The sequence below is a fragment of the Bison bison genome, unplaced genomic scaffold, assembly GCF_000754665.1.
Source record: "Bison bison bison isolate TAMUID 2011002044 unplaced genomic scaffold, Bison_UMD1.0 scf7180017864466, whole genome shotgun sequence".
Lineage (NCBI taxonomy): Eukaryota > Metazoa > Chordata > Mammalia > Artiodactyla > Bovidae > Bison > Bison bison.
The window spans coordinates 4742011-4757838 of NW_011495027.1; the positions used below are offsets into that span (position 1 = coordinate 4742011).

The window sequence follows — 15828 nt, forward strand, 5'->3', positions numbered from 1 at the left end:
TTGAAAATAGCTGACCTTGTTTTATTGTCACAGAATTGCTGTTATCCCACTATTTACATAGCTTTAATCCTCTCATTGAAGTAAGAGAATAACATTGACACACACAGTTAGGTTTGCTTTCTTACTAGAGAGCTATTTGTAAAGGCTAAATGTATATCGCATATCATATCCCCATATAATTCTTGGCTCTCTGCAGTATCCTCAATTACTCTCTTCTATAGAACCAAAAATCTACACTCATCAGCCAACAAATAACTCTTTTGTAAATGAGAAGAAACATGAACTTATTTAGCTAAGTGGGTCATAAAAACTATTCATTATGTAATTTTCTATATCTCAAGGGCAAATGTCCTAAATTATCAGATTTTATACAGTGTGTGGTAGGTTTTAAATCTGCATGATTAGTTTTCAGAATATATCTTGGTTTACAAAGAGCATTTCTTAACACTCACATAATAATTTTACATTTCTTCAGTAATATTGTTTAGAAAAATAGAGTTAATTTGTTCAAATTTTTAGAATTATTATGTGTCCAGCGTTAGAAAGTTGTCTTACAGCTATGATATATCTGATAATGACTTAGACCTTCCCTCCAACCCCGGCCCATGAAATATAAATCTGCCAAAGCTTACCACATAAGACATTTATAGGCATCATGTACTGGTACATTTTTCCAGTTGCATTTAGAGGAGATAAAACTTCTGTTTTCCTTTCAATAGCTTGTCGTGTGTGTGTATATGTCTATGTGTTTATGCAACAAAAGGCAACTGGGTTACATAACGAACAACACTTAAAATGGGGGGCAGAGTGGAAGAATAGCCTTAATCACCAGCTGACATACTTCACAATGTCAGCTGGTAGCTCAGCATCTGGACTTAATTAGGTAGGGGTGGCTTAATATACAAAATGTTCTCTAATACACTGTATCTAATTTTTTTTTACTGATCTTCTAAATAGAAACATTCTTCAAACAAGTCGGAGGTGCTATTTCCTTTCCCTTTGCTTGATATATTAGATAGCATTTTAATTTTACTTTCAACCTAGTATAGCTTCCTCTAAATGTAAACTTTTGAATTATAATACTAGATGCCTTGAAAATAATTTCAAAAATATTTCCTGAAAATCATGTTGTATAATATTTGATTTTAATACCGTATTTTTATTGTCCTTGTGAACTGTTCTGAACTGCCCTGTTATTTAAATAAGAATTAACAAATGACCTGTTTTGCTCTTCTTTCTTCTCTGAGAAATAGTTTCTAATCAGTATTTAACTCAAGCAAGACTTAAAAAATGAGGTTTTTATTAAATCTGCTATTGTCCTGATCTTCTATTTAAAGCCCAATTTACTTGTAAAAATATTTAGGGATATAGTAGATGATCGTGCCTTCCGTTCTCTCATCTTCCAACCTCGGCAGTCCAGTTCGCTTAATATCTGCCTTTAATATCCCCAGCTCTTTCCTAGATTGATTTTTGTGTGGGAGACTTTGCTAAACTTTTTATCTGCTTAATCATTCTTCTCAAAAATCTTAGAGGTAAAGACAGAGTATTTCTGGTTTGATATAAAAGCATTCCCTCTGTAACAGTTTATGTGTATTCTTAGACACAGTTCTCAACTCTACTTTCAAGTTTTCCTTTATTGTGCATGTAATATATACTGAGATTATGCTACATTCCTTGGGGAATTACCAAAGAAATTAAAAACAAGGCTATGTTTTTCAAAGAGCTTATTTATAATTTACTAGGAAACATAATGGCAACCCACTCCAGTGTTCTTGCCTGGAGAATCCCAGGGATGGGGGAGCCTGGTGGGCTGCCATCTATGGGGTCGCACAGAGTCGGACAGGACTGAAGTGACTTAGCAGCAGCAGCAGGAAACATAAAACATAGTTGCAGGAACTATGAGAACTATTCAAAAGAAAACATCAAGTTGTGTTGTCACCAAAATGTATAACCAAAATGTTTAACTTGGACCTCATCCTGAGAAAACAAGCAAATCCATGTTGTAGAATGTTATATAGAACATATATATCTAGGACAACTGTCCTGAGCTATTAGTGTCAATGTCATAACAACCAAAAAGGGGCAGGGGGCGGGGTGGGGAGTGATGGGCTAGAGGAGACTAACGAGACATGAAAACCAAATGTAATTCATGACCCATGATTGGATCCTTGAACAAAATATCTGCTACTTTGATTCAGAAAAAATTTGTGTGTCTGCATAGAGAGAGGGGAGGAAAGAAAGAGATAAACAGAAGTGGCAAAATGTTAACAGTGACTCTTGGTGAAGATTGTACAAATATTGGCTACTGTTTTTTCAACTTTTCTGTAGTTTAATAAGAGTTTTTCAGAATTAAGTTGAGATAAAATAAGAGGAACAGTTAGAACAAGATTAGGAGGTAATCATTTGAAAATATAAGGCACGAAAGGACTTAAGTGGTTAAGTATGAGGTAGACTCAGTCATGTTAGGTTATGTTTTTGAGATGGGCTTTACTCTGTTAATAGACAGGAATCAGCAGGAGACAGGTGATCAGCTCCTCTAGTTGGAAAATGAAGTTGACTCTAGTACACAAAAGTATCTTTATATTATGGAACATTTTGTTTTTAAAGTAACTAGAGGGATGGTATGAGGAGGGAGGTGGGAGGGGGGTTCAGAATGGGGAGCACATGTACACCTGTGGCAGATTCATGTTGATATATGGCAAAACCAATACAATATTGTAAAGTAATTAGCCTTCAATTAAAATAAATAAATTTAAATTTAAAAAAATATAAAGTAACTATGTCAAATAGGTTTAAATGGCATCATCTTTTATGATTCTTCTTTATTCTTTTCTGCTCTCATATATTTATTTGAGATAAATAGATCTCTGATCTGATCTGATCATATTTAACCTCTTTCTGGAATTATCCAGAATTTGTATTCTCTTACAGGACAGTATAGTATTTTTTTTTTTAATTTACTGTTAAACCAACTTCTGGCTATTTGCATTAAAGCATATGGTTTTATATTAATACTTGCAAATACGGATTTTTCAGAACAACACTTTAGGTGAATGCTTCTCAACTTAGAATGTGTATACTGAACACCAGTTGAAGTACAGTTTTTGATTCAGAAGGACTGAGATAAAGCCTGATACTTGAATTTCTGTGAGGCTTCCTATTAATGCCAAAACTGATACTTCTGGTCCTTGACCCACAGTTTGAATAGCAAAGATCTAGATCTAGACATGATTCTCAGTGGGGTGATGGAATCATATGAGATGCGTACTATAATCTTCCCAGGATGGTGAGTTACTTATCTTTAAATTAGCATTCCTACCACCCCAACAAAATCTAAATTCCTTACCTGGGCCAACAGGTCCTCCTTCTTGATCAGACCCTTGCCCATTGGCCATTGCTTCAGCCTTTTATTTGCTGACCACACTGAACTTTTGATTCACTGAATGCACCAAGCCTTTACCACTTCAGGGCCTCTGTCCTTAACATTTCTTCTTAGAATGCACTTCTCCTGGCCTCACAGTTGGCTTTATATTATCCATTAAGGTTTCAGCTTATTGACATCCTCATAGCAAAACCTTAGTTGGCCATCCTATTTATTAAATACTTCTTCCAGGTTACTGGGTACCATTATTCTTTCACTATCTTTCCTATTACTGATCTATTTATTTACTGTCTGTCATTTTCTCTATTATAATTTAAGTTTCTTAAGCGCAGGGACCTTGTCTGTCTTGTTCACTTTGTATCCCTGGGCTTAGAACCAGACCTAAGACATAGTTCAGTTCAGTCACTCAGTCGTGTCGGACTCTTTGTGACGCTTTGGACTGCAGCACGCCAGGCCTCCCTGTCCATCACCAACTCCCAGAGTTTACTCAAACTCATGTCCGTTGAGTTGGTAATGCCATCCAACCATCTTATCCTCTGTCGTTCCCTTCTCCTCTTGCCTTCAATCTTTCCCAGCATCAGGGTCTTTTCCCATGAATCAGTTATCTCAAGACGTGGCCAAAGTATTGGAGTTTCAGCTTCAGCCTCAGTCCTTCAATGAATATTCAGGACTGATTTCCCCTAGGATGGACTGGTTGGATCTCCTTGCAGTCCAAGGGACTCTATAAGAGTCTTCTCCAACACCACAGTTCAAAAGCATCAATTCTTCGGCACTCAGCTTTCTTTATAGTCCAACTCTCACATCAATACATGACTACTGGAAAAACCATAGCTTTGACTAGACAGACCTTTGTTGACAAAGTAATGTCTCTGCTTTTTAATATGCTGTCTAGGTTGGTCATAACTTTCCTTACAAGGACTAAGCGTCTTTTAATTTCATGGCTGCAATCACCATCTGCAGTGATTTTAGAGCCCAAGAAAATAAAGTCTGATACTGTTTCCACTGTTTCACCATCTATTTGCCATGAAGTGATGGGACCAGATACCATGATCTTAGTTTTCTGAATGTTGCATTTTAACCCAACTTTTTCACTCTCCTCTTTCACTTTCATCAAGAGGCTCTTTAGTTCTTCACTTTCTGCCATAAGGGTGGTGTCATCTGCATATTTGAGGTTATTGATATTTCTCCCGGCAATCTTGATTCTAGCTTGTGCTTCTTCCAGCCCAGTGTTTCTCGTGATGTACTCTGCATACAAGTTAAATAAGCAGGGTGACAATATACAGCCTTGATGTACTTCTTTCCCTATTTAGAACCAGTCTGTTTTTCCATGTCCAGTTCTAACTGTTGCTTCTTGACCTACATACAGATTTCTCAAGAGGCAGGTCAGGTGGTCTGATATTCCCATCTGTTTAAGAATTTTCCACAGTTTATTGTGATCCACACAGTCAAAGGCTTTAGCATAGTCAAGAAAGCAGAAATAGATGTTTTTCTGGAACTCTCTTGGTTTTTCGGTGATCCAGCAGATGTTGGCAATTTGATCTCTGGTTCCTCTGCCTTTTCTCAAACCAGCTTGAACATCTGTTGAAGCCTGGCTTGGAGAATTTTGAGCGTTGCTTTACTAGCATGTGAGATGAATGCAGTTGTTCAGTAGTTTGAGCATTCTTTGGCATTGGCTTTGGGATTGGAATGAAAACTGACCTTTGCCAATCCTGTGGCCACTGCTGAGTTTTCCAAATTTGCTGGCATATTGAGTGCAGCACTTTTACAGCATCATCTTTTAGAATTTGAAATATTTCAGCTGGAATTCCATCATCTCCATGAGCTTTGTTAGTAGTGATACTTGCTAAGGCCCACTTAACTTCGCATTCCAGGATGTCTGGCTCTAAGTGAATGATCACACCATTGTGATTATCTGGATGGTGAAGATCTTTCTTGTACAGTTCTTCTGTGTATTCTTGCCATCTCTTCTTAATATCTTCTGCTTCTGTTAGGTCCATACCATTTCTGTCCTTTATTGTGCCCATCTTGGCATGAAATATTCCCTTGGTATCTCTAATTTTCTTGAAGAGATCTCTAGTCTTTCCCATTCTATTGTAGATACTCCATATCATATTGTATGTATTGTAGATACATAGTAGATAGTCTGTAACTTTTTGTTGAATGAATGAATGAACAAATGAACCTGCTTAGGTTCTGAAGGTAATTCTTAGCTGAGCATGATGCCAGGGTGGTAAATACTGGCAGAAGGAGTGCCTCTGATTGATAGTAGTAGTATTGAACAACACAGTTCTGAGCTTTAGTGCAGATAGTATATTATGTTCTTCTGCTGCTGAACCTTTCTTATATGGTATCCAATTATTACTCGTTTTTTCTCTTTGCATAGAAAACTTCCTCTCCTCATATAACTACCCACGGCTGTACAGTGAATGTTTATTTTAAGTATATGCATGAGTAGGAGTTTGGTATATATAATTACCCAAGTTAATAGTAATGTTCACTCAGTAGGTAGTAATTACAAAGTTGGAATTTGACCAGGATGTTCAGGATGACATTCCTACTTTTAGATAGGGAAAACAAGTTCTTTTGTGATCACATTTAATCATAATGTTGAGATTACTCTTATTAAGAATATAAACCTAGATATAGTGTTAGTGAGAGGGTGCTTTCTCACTTTTCCTATTGTACTGGTTCAGTTCTGGTTCAACTAGCAAATAAATCACAACACCCCTCCCTACATTGCCTGTGTTTTCCCTGAAGGCCTCTTCTGATTACTTGCTAGCCTAACTCTGCTTAAGAGTTATAAAATCTGACAAAAATCACAGTTTAAAATCTGCTCCAGGCTAGCCATAAAAACATCCCTTTTTCCTGTATTGTATCTAACTACTATTTCTGAAACATCTTCTTGATAGCCTTTTGCAATCAGAGTATGGAAATTCTCTTTGAATAAAGTCGCTATGATGACTTTATTTCTTTCCCCAAGAGTTTTCAGTGTCTTCAGATTCAGCTTCATTTGATACTATTAGTTTTGCTCCTTTTTACCCTTCTCTTTATCTTTCATTAGTGCCAAGTATTGTAGTCAGTAAGAATCCATAAAATGAACTGAGTAGAAGCTTGCTCACCTGATCTACATCTCCCGTTACTCCTGTCTATCCCAGAGCTTTATCTCACAGTCTTGGGCAGAATGCTCCACTGTAGAGGAAAACCAGAAGAAAAACTGAAAGTCAAGAGGAAGAGAAGAGACGAGAACACAGAAAATGACAGGGCAGGGACTGCAGCTAGACTGATGAAAGGGCATAAGCGAATATGACCAATGAGAGGCATGGAAAATTCTAGAGAACTCAGAGGATAAAATTAAATGTGGCTAAATTAATACTTTGAAAAGAAAACTTTTAAAAAGTATGTTCTTCAAAGGGCATTAATTAGGCTTTTATGTCCTGGGAGATTACTTTTGAAGAGGAGATTAGGATGGTGTAGAATTTCAGCCGTATGTAAATGACACTTCTAAATGCTCAGCCTTTTCTCCAGATGACTGTGAAGCACCACTTTAACCTTATTGACAGCATTTGTCTACTTAGCACTTTCTGCTTCCCTGTGAAAGGAAGGTAAATCTCAGCTCAGCGTCTTTTGATTTATTGCAAATCAGCCACAGCTTTATTAATGAGATTTTAACAGATTGCCCTAGTTAAATGTTGATTAGATGAAATAAAAAAAATACATACACATATATATTAAGTTTGTAGCTTTCAGTATTCTCTTAGTTGGAGATTAGAGAAAGATTCTGTGTGTTTGGAGACTAGCAATAATAGCGTGTAGGGAATTCCACACTCTATTCTGGAATTCTCAGATGGTTTGTGCTCCCAATGCAGGGGGCACAGATTCGATCCCTGGTTAGGAACTAATATTCCACATGCTGTGCAGCACAGCCAAAAAATAAAGAAAAAAAAAAAACTGTAGAGAATTTAGTAACATACCTGAATATGCCTCAGAATGTATTCAGTCTAATAAGATTCAAAGTCCTACATTTAGACTGGGTCTCTTAGTTTTGACCAGCATTGTTCAGCAACCCTTGAGGTTACCCGGGACAATAAAAAGGCAAGAATAAGTCAGCAGCCATTGTCAAAAAATGGTTATTCAATACAAGAGATAGTGCACAGAGTAGATTGGAAGTTGAGATGATAATGAATGTAAGCAGGAAAATAAACAGTTGAGAGAGATATATCAACAGAGCTTTGAGATCTTGGAGGTTTGAATGTCTGGATCTCAGGAATTTCCTGAGCATTGGACAGAACCTGAAATTCTCAGTGTCCAAGTCTGTTGATCAGTATTATGATGTCAAAGATACCTGTCTGCTCCTCTTTCAAGTCGTCCCCCCACCAACCTTGTTTAAATTGGACAATAATAGATTAAAGAAATTAGCCAGTGGTATAGAAGGATGATTGGACCAAAAATCGGAGGTATGTGGTTCTTGGACTTCAGTTTCTGTAACATAAAGAGTATAGGATATCCTAATAAAATGCTGATTCTGCAAACAGGAAAGTTTGAGATCGGTGACAGCAGTGAATGTTTCATGCCTTGTTCTGTTCTGCCTTCACCAAACTTCCCTGAGTCCAACGGAGGCACAACCCTTTTATTTATTTTATACTTTGTGTTTCTTGGAATGCTTTGGTTCCAGAGTGCTTCAGGCATCACTGTGTGGGCAGATGGAGGAGACTGAGTAGACGGGGGCGTTACGCTCCCACCCCTCATTCTGTTTTATATGTTGTCGTAGCTTATATGTGTGTGTGTGTGTGTATATATGTATATATATTATCTATATATGTAGATAACCTTTAAACCACTGTTTTAGTTCAGCATACTTTTTTTTTTTCCATATCATGAAAGCATGATATGTAACTGAGAAGAAAGTAACTCATGAAAGTAACTGAGAGAGTATATCCTTGCTAAAGAGCCTCTATAGACCTCAGGCCTCCTTTGCAGGCACTACAGAAGGAGCTTCATGTTGATAAAACCAAGAGCTAGGTCCTGGGTCCATACGTGCTAAAGGCTTGCTCCTCGGTGTCACCCGCTGACCTGGCCATGCTGTGGAAACTTTTTAGAAGTGCAGAATCTTGGGCCCCACTCCATACCCGCTGAGTCAGAATCTGCATTTTAACAAGAGCCCCAGATGATTCATTTGCACACTGAGTTTGGGAAGCCCAGTAGCAGTGCAGATCTCATCCAGCTTCCAGGGCTCTTCACCTCACCTTGTAGGACACACAGCAGATGGAGGGTGTCTTTAGCAGAATTTAGTTTGATCTTGACCATCCTTTGGAAGGGTGGACGGAAAAAGGACACTTGAAATTTATACCTGTCTTTCATCCCAGTGTACTATGATCCTCCAACATTTGGCTTATATAACACTGTTTTCTCAGGTTTCAATCTGTCATTCCCTTTCATTTCCCTCTTATACCATCACATCCATTTAAATCTCAGCTTCTGAAGAGCTCAGCTGTAAGAGTCTTAAGCACCCTTGAACCACCATCTCCCATTCCTATTCTCTTTGCCGTGTATTTCTTCCTCATTTGGGACTGAAATACTGAAAATGATTTTCACAGAACCAAAAGCTTGTGTAACTTACCATTAAGTAGAAATTATAAGGGTTTTTCATATTCAACATGTAAACTTTTTTAAGGATTCAGTTTATGGATTAAGTAGTATTTTATTTTCTATTTCTTTTTCATTTGCCATTTGATATTTTTATTCTATTTGATGTCTTGAAGAACAAATAGGAAAGAACCTGAAATCTCAAATCACATGTTTATTTGGCTCATTCGTTTTGGTGGGGACAATTTGTAAATATCTGCTGAAATATAATTGTGTATTCTCTAATACAACATAATTTTGTTACCTACATCCAATTTTCAGATTTTAATAATGTGTGTGTATGTGTAAAATAATAATTTAAGGTTCTTTTCATTTCCCCTCCAAAAACCCCATTGTTTCTAACTCCATTGTTAGTCTTTGAGTTATAAATCCTCCTTCCAGAATCTTCCATCTTGCCTTAGTTCACGTCCTCCGACATAAGGCTGCTTCCACAGTTTCCCTACTTTGTTCCTACCAGTGGGCCTTATCCAGGAGCCATCATTCATGGCTATTAATTTATTGACTAACCTGGTAATAAGTGCTCCAGAATATCACCATGTGACTAACTATTGTGAAATATAAGTGAAGGATTGGTAAATTGTCAGAAGTAGGCGATTGACAGCCTGTGTCAGGGGCTGAGATCCCGGCTTACAGGCGCTTTCCCTGCAGTGTAGGGTGGCGGGCCCCACCCCTCAGCCATCCCCACACTGTCTCTAGTCTCCAGAAGAGATTCTTAGCCACTTGCTGTTGATCATGCAGAGATTTGGTTATCAGAAATTTATATTATTTTTCTTTGAAGAATTATGTATCATAATTCTTATCATAATTCTGTTATAGCTGGTTTATCAAGTTCTATATTAACCAGTTCTTGAAACTTTTATATTTATACTTAAGTTGTTATATTAACTAATCTTTTGTATACTTTTAATTCTAGTAGATTAAAATGGTAATATTTAGATATTTTTTAAAATTTACCTTTTAGCTTTTTTATCAGCAAGTTGATGATATCTGCTCAACCATATGATATCTGCTCTTAGTGGTTTAAAGTCTTCTGATACTCATCTTTTGTTCACTCATTTGGTTTTAGGATTAGTTGATGTTTGTTTTAGTTGTTAGTCATTATAAATGTGAATTTTTGTGAATAACGAGTCTCTAGGAAGAAGAGATTTGCATAGACTATCCCCATATTGAATTGCTACCTGCTTCAGCTTGTGTGTTTGTATACCTCCACCCACCACATAAATGTACTCACTGTACAGTATTGTAAATGGTTGCATTGTGCAATTTTGTTTTCAAGATCCTCTTTCACTCTTTTCTAAAAGTGGTGACAGTAGCTTCTCTATGATGCATTAGTAATTACATATCACACTATGCTTTTCTTAGTTGAAGCCTGTATTTCAAGCTCCATAATTGTCAAAGTGGTGTGATCAGTTTTAAATGCCTAAATGAAAAGCATTTTGCTATCACAAAATTTTATTTTCTTTAAATTGTACTTAAATAATGAGTATGTTCTCCTTTTTTAGGTGCGCTTTGTAAAGAATATAACTGCCTGGAAAGAGATGAAACCAGGGTTTTATCATGGGCACATTTCTTATTTGGATTTTGCAAAGTAAGTTATACCCAGAATTATACACAAAAGAATGCTTTGTACTTTAGCAACCTAAAAAGGGATAAAGTTATTAAATAATTGTGATTTTGATTTTTAAAAAAGTACTGGCTTGTGTTTGCCACTTCAGATGTGTAATTTAAATACACCTTCTAGTGTTTTACTGCCCTCTAGTGTTCATAAATTGATTATTGTCATATTAATTTTAGAAATTTAAGGTAGATAAATTTAGGTAATGCCCTTTAAAATTTTTTATCATTATGTTTCTGCTTCATGTGCAATCAAATAACACTATTTTAGGAGAGTTCCAAGTTTTAACCTAGAAGCCAGTCGAATTATGACTTACCACATCATTGACTGAGAACAGAGAAAGCAAAGAAGCCATTACTCCGTTACTGATAACCCGAAGTGTCTGCTGCTCAGCCAAGACACACTTCCCCTTTGGCTACCTTGTTTTAGCTTTACAATTGAGATATAAAAAGACTTTTTTTAAAGTGATTTTTCTTTATAGTGATTTGCCTGAAACTGGACATAAATAACTAATTTTCCATGTTTTGGGGGAGGCATAGGATCAAGGTATTCCTGTCATAACTCTTTCAAGAAAAGTTAATAAAGTATAGGCCTTTGTACAGTATCTGAGCACTATGTGCCTCCCCCTAGAGTTTGTGCCACATTAAGTACTAATCAGAAGACTGATTAAAAGGAATATTCTAAATATGTATAGTTTGGTGAATCTATTTAAACATTTTTTTGTAGCACATAGAGTATTATTGTTGGAAAACCTCAAATGCCAATCTTTTCCGTAATAAAACTAATTTCAAAAACATTAAAAATATGTTTTTACATATTTTGTTATGTGGACCATTTTTAAAGTCTTTATTGAACTTGTTAGAGTATTGCATCTGTTTTATGTTTTTGGCTGAGAGGCATGTGGAATCTTACTTTCCTGATCAGGGATTGAACCCACATTGGAAGGCAAAGTCTTAGCCACTGGACTTCCAGGGAAGTCCCCTACTTTTAAATTATTTAATCTTAGATGCATTTGCTCAGTCATTTCTTTAGCAGTCATGACTTCAGAGTAATATATCCGCTTGTATTTGGCAACTTCAAAGAGCATTCTGTGTAAAATCCAAAAGTTACATTGATGTCCCACTATCATTTCAGCTTTTCAAATTTGAAAAGAAAAACAGTTGAATGAAATGGTACAGATCCACATTGATAATAAATCTTAACTTTTTTGGAAAGCAAATAATTAAAAGGAATCTCCCAAATATTACATACATAAAACAGTATATTCTTGTTTCTAGTTCCTCCTACAGCACTCAGGATCTTTCAGTAAAATATTAGCTTTAAAGTTAGATGTACATTTTTCTATAAATAATTCATACAGCAATATTGAAAACATTTTATAGGCAGCTTTAAAATAAACTAATTATTTTTCTTTGCAGAGGCACTGAACCAATTTCATAAACTTCATTCATATGCATATTCCCTCAGGGCTGCATTATCCTTCAATTGAATGTTTGTTACCCTTTCACATAAATGATTTTTTTTTCCCCACACATAGCTTGGTTTCATACTTGAGGTTTTCATTATTAAAATAATATTGAGTACTTTTGCTTTTGGCAAAAGTCTTAGAATGAAGCTCTGGTGTATGCTAGCGTTCTTACAGTTGAAAAAACACAAAGTTCTTGGAAAGATTAATCTCATGTATTAAATACTGACATAAATGTTTAAGGATTTGAATATTTTCATAATATGTTTCATTTTATTGGAAGCAAAAAGTGTTGTGAAAAATTTTGATAGACCTTTACAAGATTTTAAACAAATACCTTAAAAAAATCAACTAGAGAAAATGTATTTTGATGTATATAGTCACAAACTATTTTAGATATAACTTGTATCTTTTAAAAAATGATTTTTAGTTTGACTGTCATACTCACAACAAGTAAGGAAGAGAGGAAAGAAACATCACCTTACCAGTTTTTAAAATACTTTATTCTTTAAAACATATTCTTGACTGGTGTAGTACCTTGTGGAGTCCATTAAAATACTTGCCTTCAAGAAAAAAAATGGTCAAATTCAATGAAAGAAATATTTAATCACATAGCTTTTCAATTGCCTTAGCAGAAACACTAAAAAGAGTACAAACCCGGGAAAACCTAGGCAGAAAGATGGACAAATAAAAATTGAAAAGTGCTTTCTAATTTAGACTGATCACAGGAAGCACACATGTTATTTGTAAACCCATATCTGCTCAAGCTATGTTTTGGTTATATTTATCTGGTTTTGTTTAGAACTTTAGAATAAGAGCAAATATTTTGGTTATGTTTATCTGGTTTTGTTTAGAACTTTAGAATAAGAACAAAAATATCTTCTCGTTATAGTTGCGTTCCTGTCCTGTCTTGTCTTAACCTTATCTCATTCCTTTTTTGTCTTAACCCTATTCTTATATTTTTCAGTGCATTTCCTAGTTCTTCTTTCCAAATGTCATTTGAGAAGTTTACCCATTTTTATTTATCAAAGCATCCAAAGAAGAAACTTTAGAGTCATTTTGAATCACCCTTTTCTTTGCCACATGGATCTAGTCAGTCACCAAGTCTTGTTGAATAGCTTCTTAGTGCGCTGCTTTTGATACTCATCCAGTTGGGTGCATGTGTCAGTGGTTAGTTCCTTACTGGGGAGTAAGGATGGAGGCAGAACAATTTCTGTCCACCCACCAGTTTCTGGATACTTGGGTTTTTTCCAGCTTTTGCTGATTATGAGTAAAGTTGCCAGAATATTTGCATATAGGTTTTGTGTGGACACAGTGTCTTCATTTCTCTTGTGTAAAACCTAGAAGTGAGATTGCTAGATGGTAAGACACTGCTAAGCAGTTTTCCCAGTGACTTTATTATTTTGCTGTATATCCTCACTAACTTGGTAGTGTTAGACCACCCCTCCTATTTTTAAAAAATTGTGCCATTTTAATAGATGAATGCTCATTTCAAGAAATAGTTATTTAAAAAATCTTTTGTTCTTCATATCATTGTCAGTGGGACCAATAAATACCAACAGGTTATTCACTATTTTTGAAACAAGACAATGGGAATTTACTGTAGCAGGTTTTGGAGGTTTCTAGGAATGTGTTAGGGATAAAAGAGTCCAGAATAAATGTGTACAGTCCTCCCTTGTTATTTAGTTTCCACATCTGCGAATTCATCTAACTGCAGATCAACTGTGTATCAGTGTCCCTTGTGTGAAACTGCTACTTAACTTGAAATGTTAAATCTAGTGTGAAGCATAAATCTCAAAGTGAAATAACTTCATGAAGACTCTTCAGCCCTCCTTCAGCTTCATCATCTTCTAGTTGTCAAGGTTCCTTTCAAATGTTCTGAGTGTGTACTTCTTTTAACTATTCTTGATGTTCATTCATCTGTCCAGGCTATATAGAGTGTGGGTGTAAAGAAATGTTCCTGGTTTGTCTTCCTTATTGTTATACCATGTATGCTAATACAGCAAGAATAAGGTTTCTTACCAACTTGCTGCTCAGATTATATTTTTCCCCTTTTGATCATCATTTAACATGACAGATTCTTAGGAAATATGTTCTCTTCCTAGAAACATTGCGTTCTAATGGGTCAATAATAGTTAAGTTTCCTGGAGTGAAGATGAATTTTCTACTGTTCCATCTGAGCCCTCCTGAGGAATTGCTCAGATGACTGGCCAGGGTTAAAGCTGAGTCTACAACCACAGAACGTATTTTTCCACTGGTATAAAACTACCTGGTTGGCCAGAGACGTAAATGTACAAACTTGTTTCCTTACTAGTTGAGCTGAATGGTCCAGTGCTGTTTTATCATGCCTACTTTCAGTTATAATTCTTTGCTTCCATGTCTACATGCCCATACTCTGACTTATAAATAATAACTCTTATCCATTTTCAGAATAAGTTCACATAGATTATCTCATTAAAACTTATGTTTCACACAGATAAAGGCCACCTAAAGCCATGCCCCAGAAAGTCATTTCCCAGACAGCAAGAAGATTTTGTCAAATGACATATCCCTCTTTCACTTCTACTTGGTAAGAATCTCCATCTGTTCCACATTTCAGGGACTAGGAGAAAAGAGGAGGCATTGGTAGGAGAAGGCAATGGCACCCCACTCCAGTACTCTTGCTTGGAAAATCCCAAAGGAGCCTGTTAGGCTGCAATCCATGGGGTCACGAAGAGTCGGACACGACTGAGCGACTTCACTTTCACTTTTCACTTTCATGCTTTGGAGAAGGAAATGACAGCCCACTCCAGTGTTCTTGCCTGGAGAATCCCAGGGACGGGAGATCCTGGTGGGCTGCCGTCTATGGGGTCCCACAGAGTCGGACCGACTGAAGTGACTTAGAATTAGCATAGCATTGGTAGGAGATATTCTGGGAGGAGGTAATTCCCAAGGGGATAGCTCAGGTGGATCAGTGGCTAATAACAGAGATGATAAAAGAGGTGCCCAGGGAATCTCACAATCTAAGAATGGAGTCATTGCCCCACTGTCCTGCCCTTACCTGTTACAAGACTCTTGGCGCTCTCAGTTAAGGTTCAGTTCAGTTCAGTCGCTCAGTCGTGTCCGACTCTTTGTGACCCTATGAATCGCAGCACGCCAGGCCTCCCTGTCCAACACCAACTCCCAGAGTTTACTCAAACTCATGTCCATCGAGTCAGTGATGCCATCCAGCCATCTCATCCTCTGTCGTCCCCTTCTTCTCCTGCCCCCAATCCCTCCCAGCATCAGAGTCTTTTCCAATGAGTCAACTCTTCGCATGAGGTGGCCAAAGTACTGGAGTTTCAGCTTTAGCATCATTCCTTCCAAAGATATCCCAGGGCTGATCTCCTTTAGAATGGACTGGTTGGATCTCCTTGCAGTCCCAGGGACTCTCAGGAGTCTTCTCCAACACCACAGTTCAAAAGCATCAAGTCTTTGGTGCTCAGCTTTCTTCACAGTCCAACTCTCACATGCATACATGACCACTGGAAAAACCATAGCCTTGACTAGACAGACCTATGTTGGCAAAGTAATGTCTCTGCTTTTGAATATGCTGTCTAGGTTGGTCATAACTTTTCTTCCAAGGAGTAAGTGTCTTTTAATTTCATGGCTGAAGTCACCATCTGCAGTGATTTTGGAGCCCCAAAAAATAAAATCTGACACTATTTCCCCATCTATTTCCCATGAAGTGATGGGACCAGATGC

General features: G+C 36.8%; 1 protein-coding gene across 2 annotated transcripts in view; it reads left to right on the forward strand.

The window, feature by feature from the left end:
- The window catches only part of HS2ST1 (heparan sulfate 2-O-sulfotransferase 1), a 180946-nt gene that overhangs the window by 145357 nt on the left and 19761 nt on the right, over positions 1–15828 (forward strand). For both annotated transcript variants that reach the window (XM_010860342.1, XM_010860343.1), the window contains exon 3: positions 10528–10613. In XM_010860342.1, the coding sequence (XP_010858644.1) occupies positions 10528–10613 (86 nt within the window). The remainder of the gene's footprint in view (positions 1–10527; positions 10614–15828) is intronic.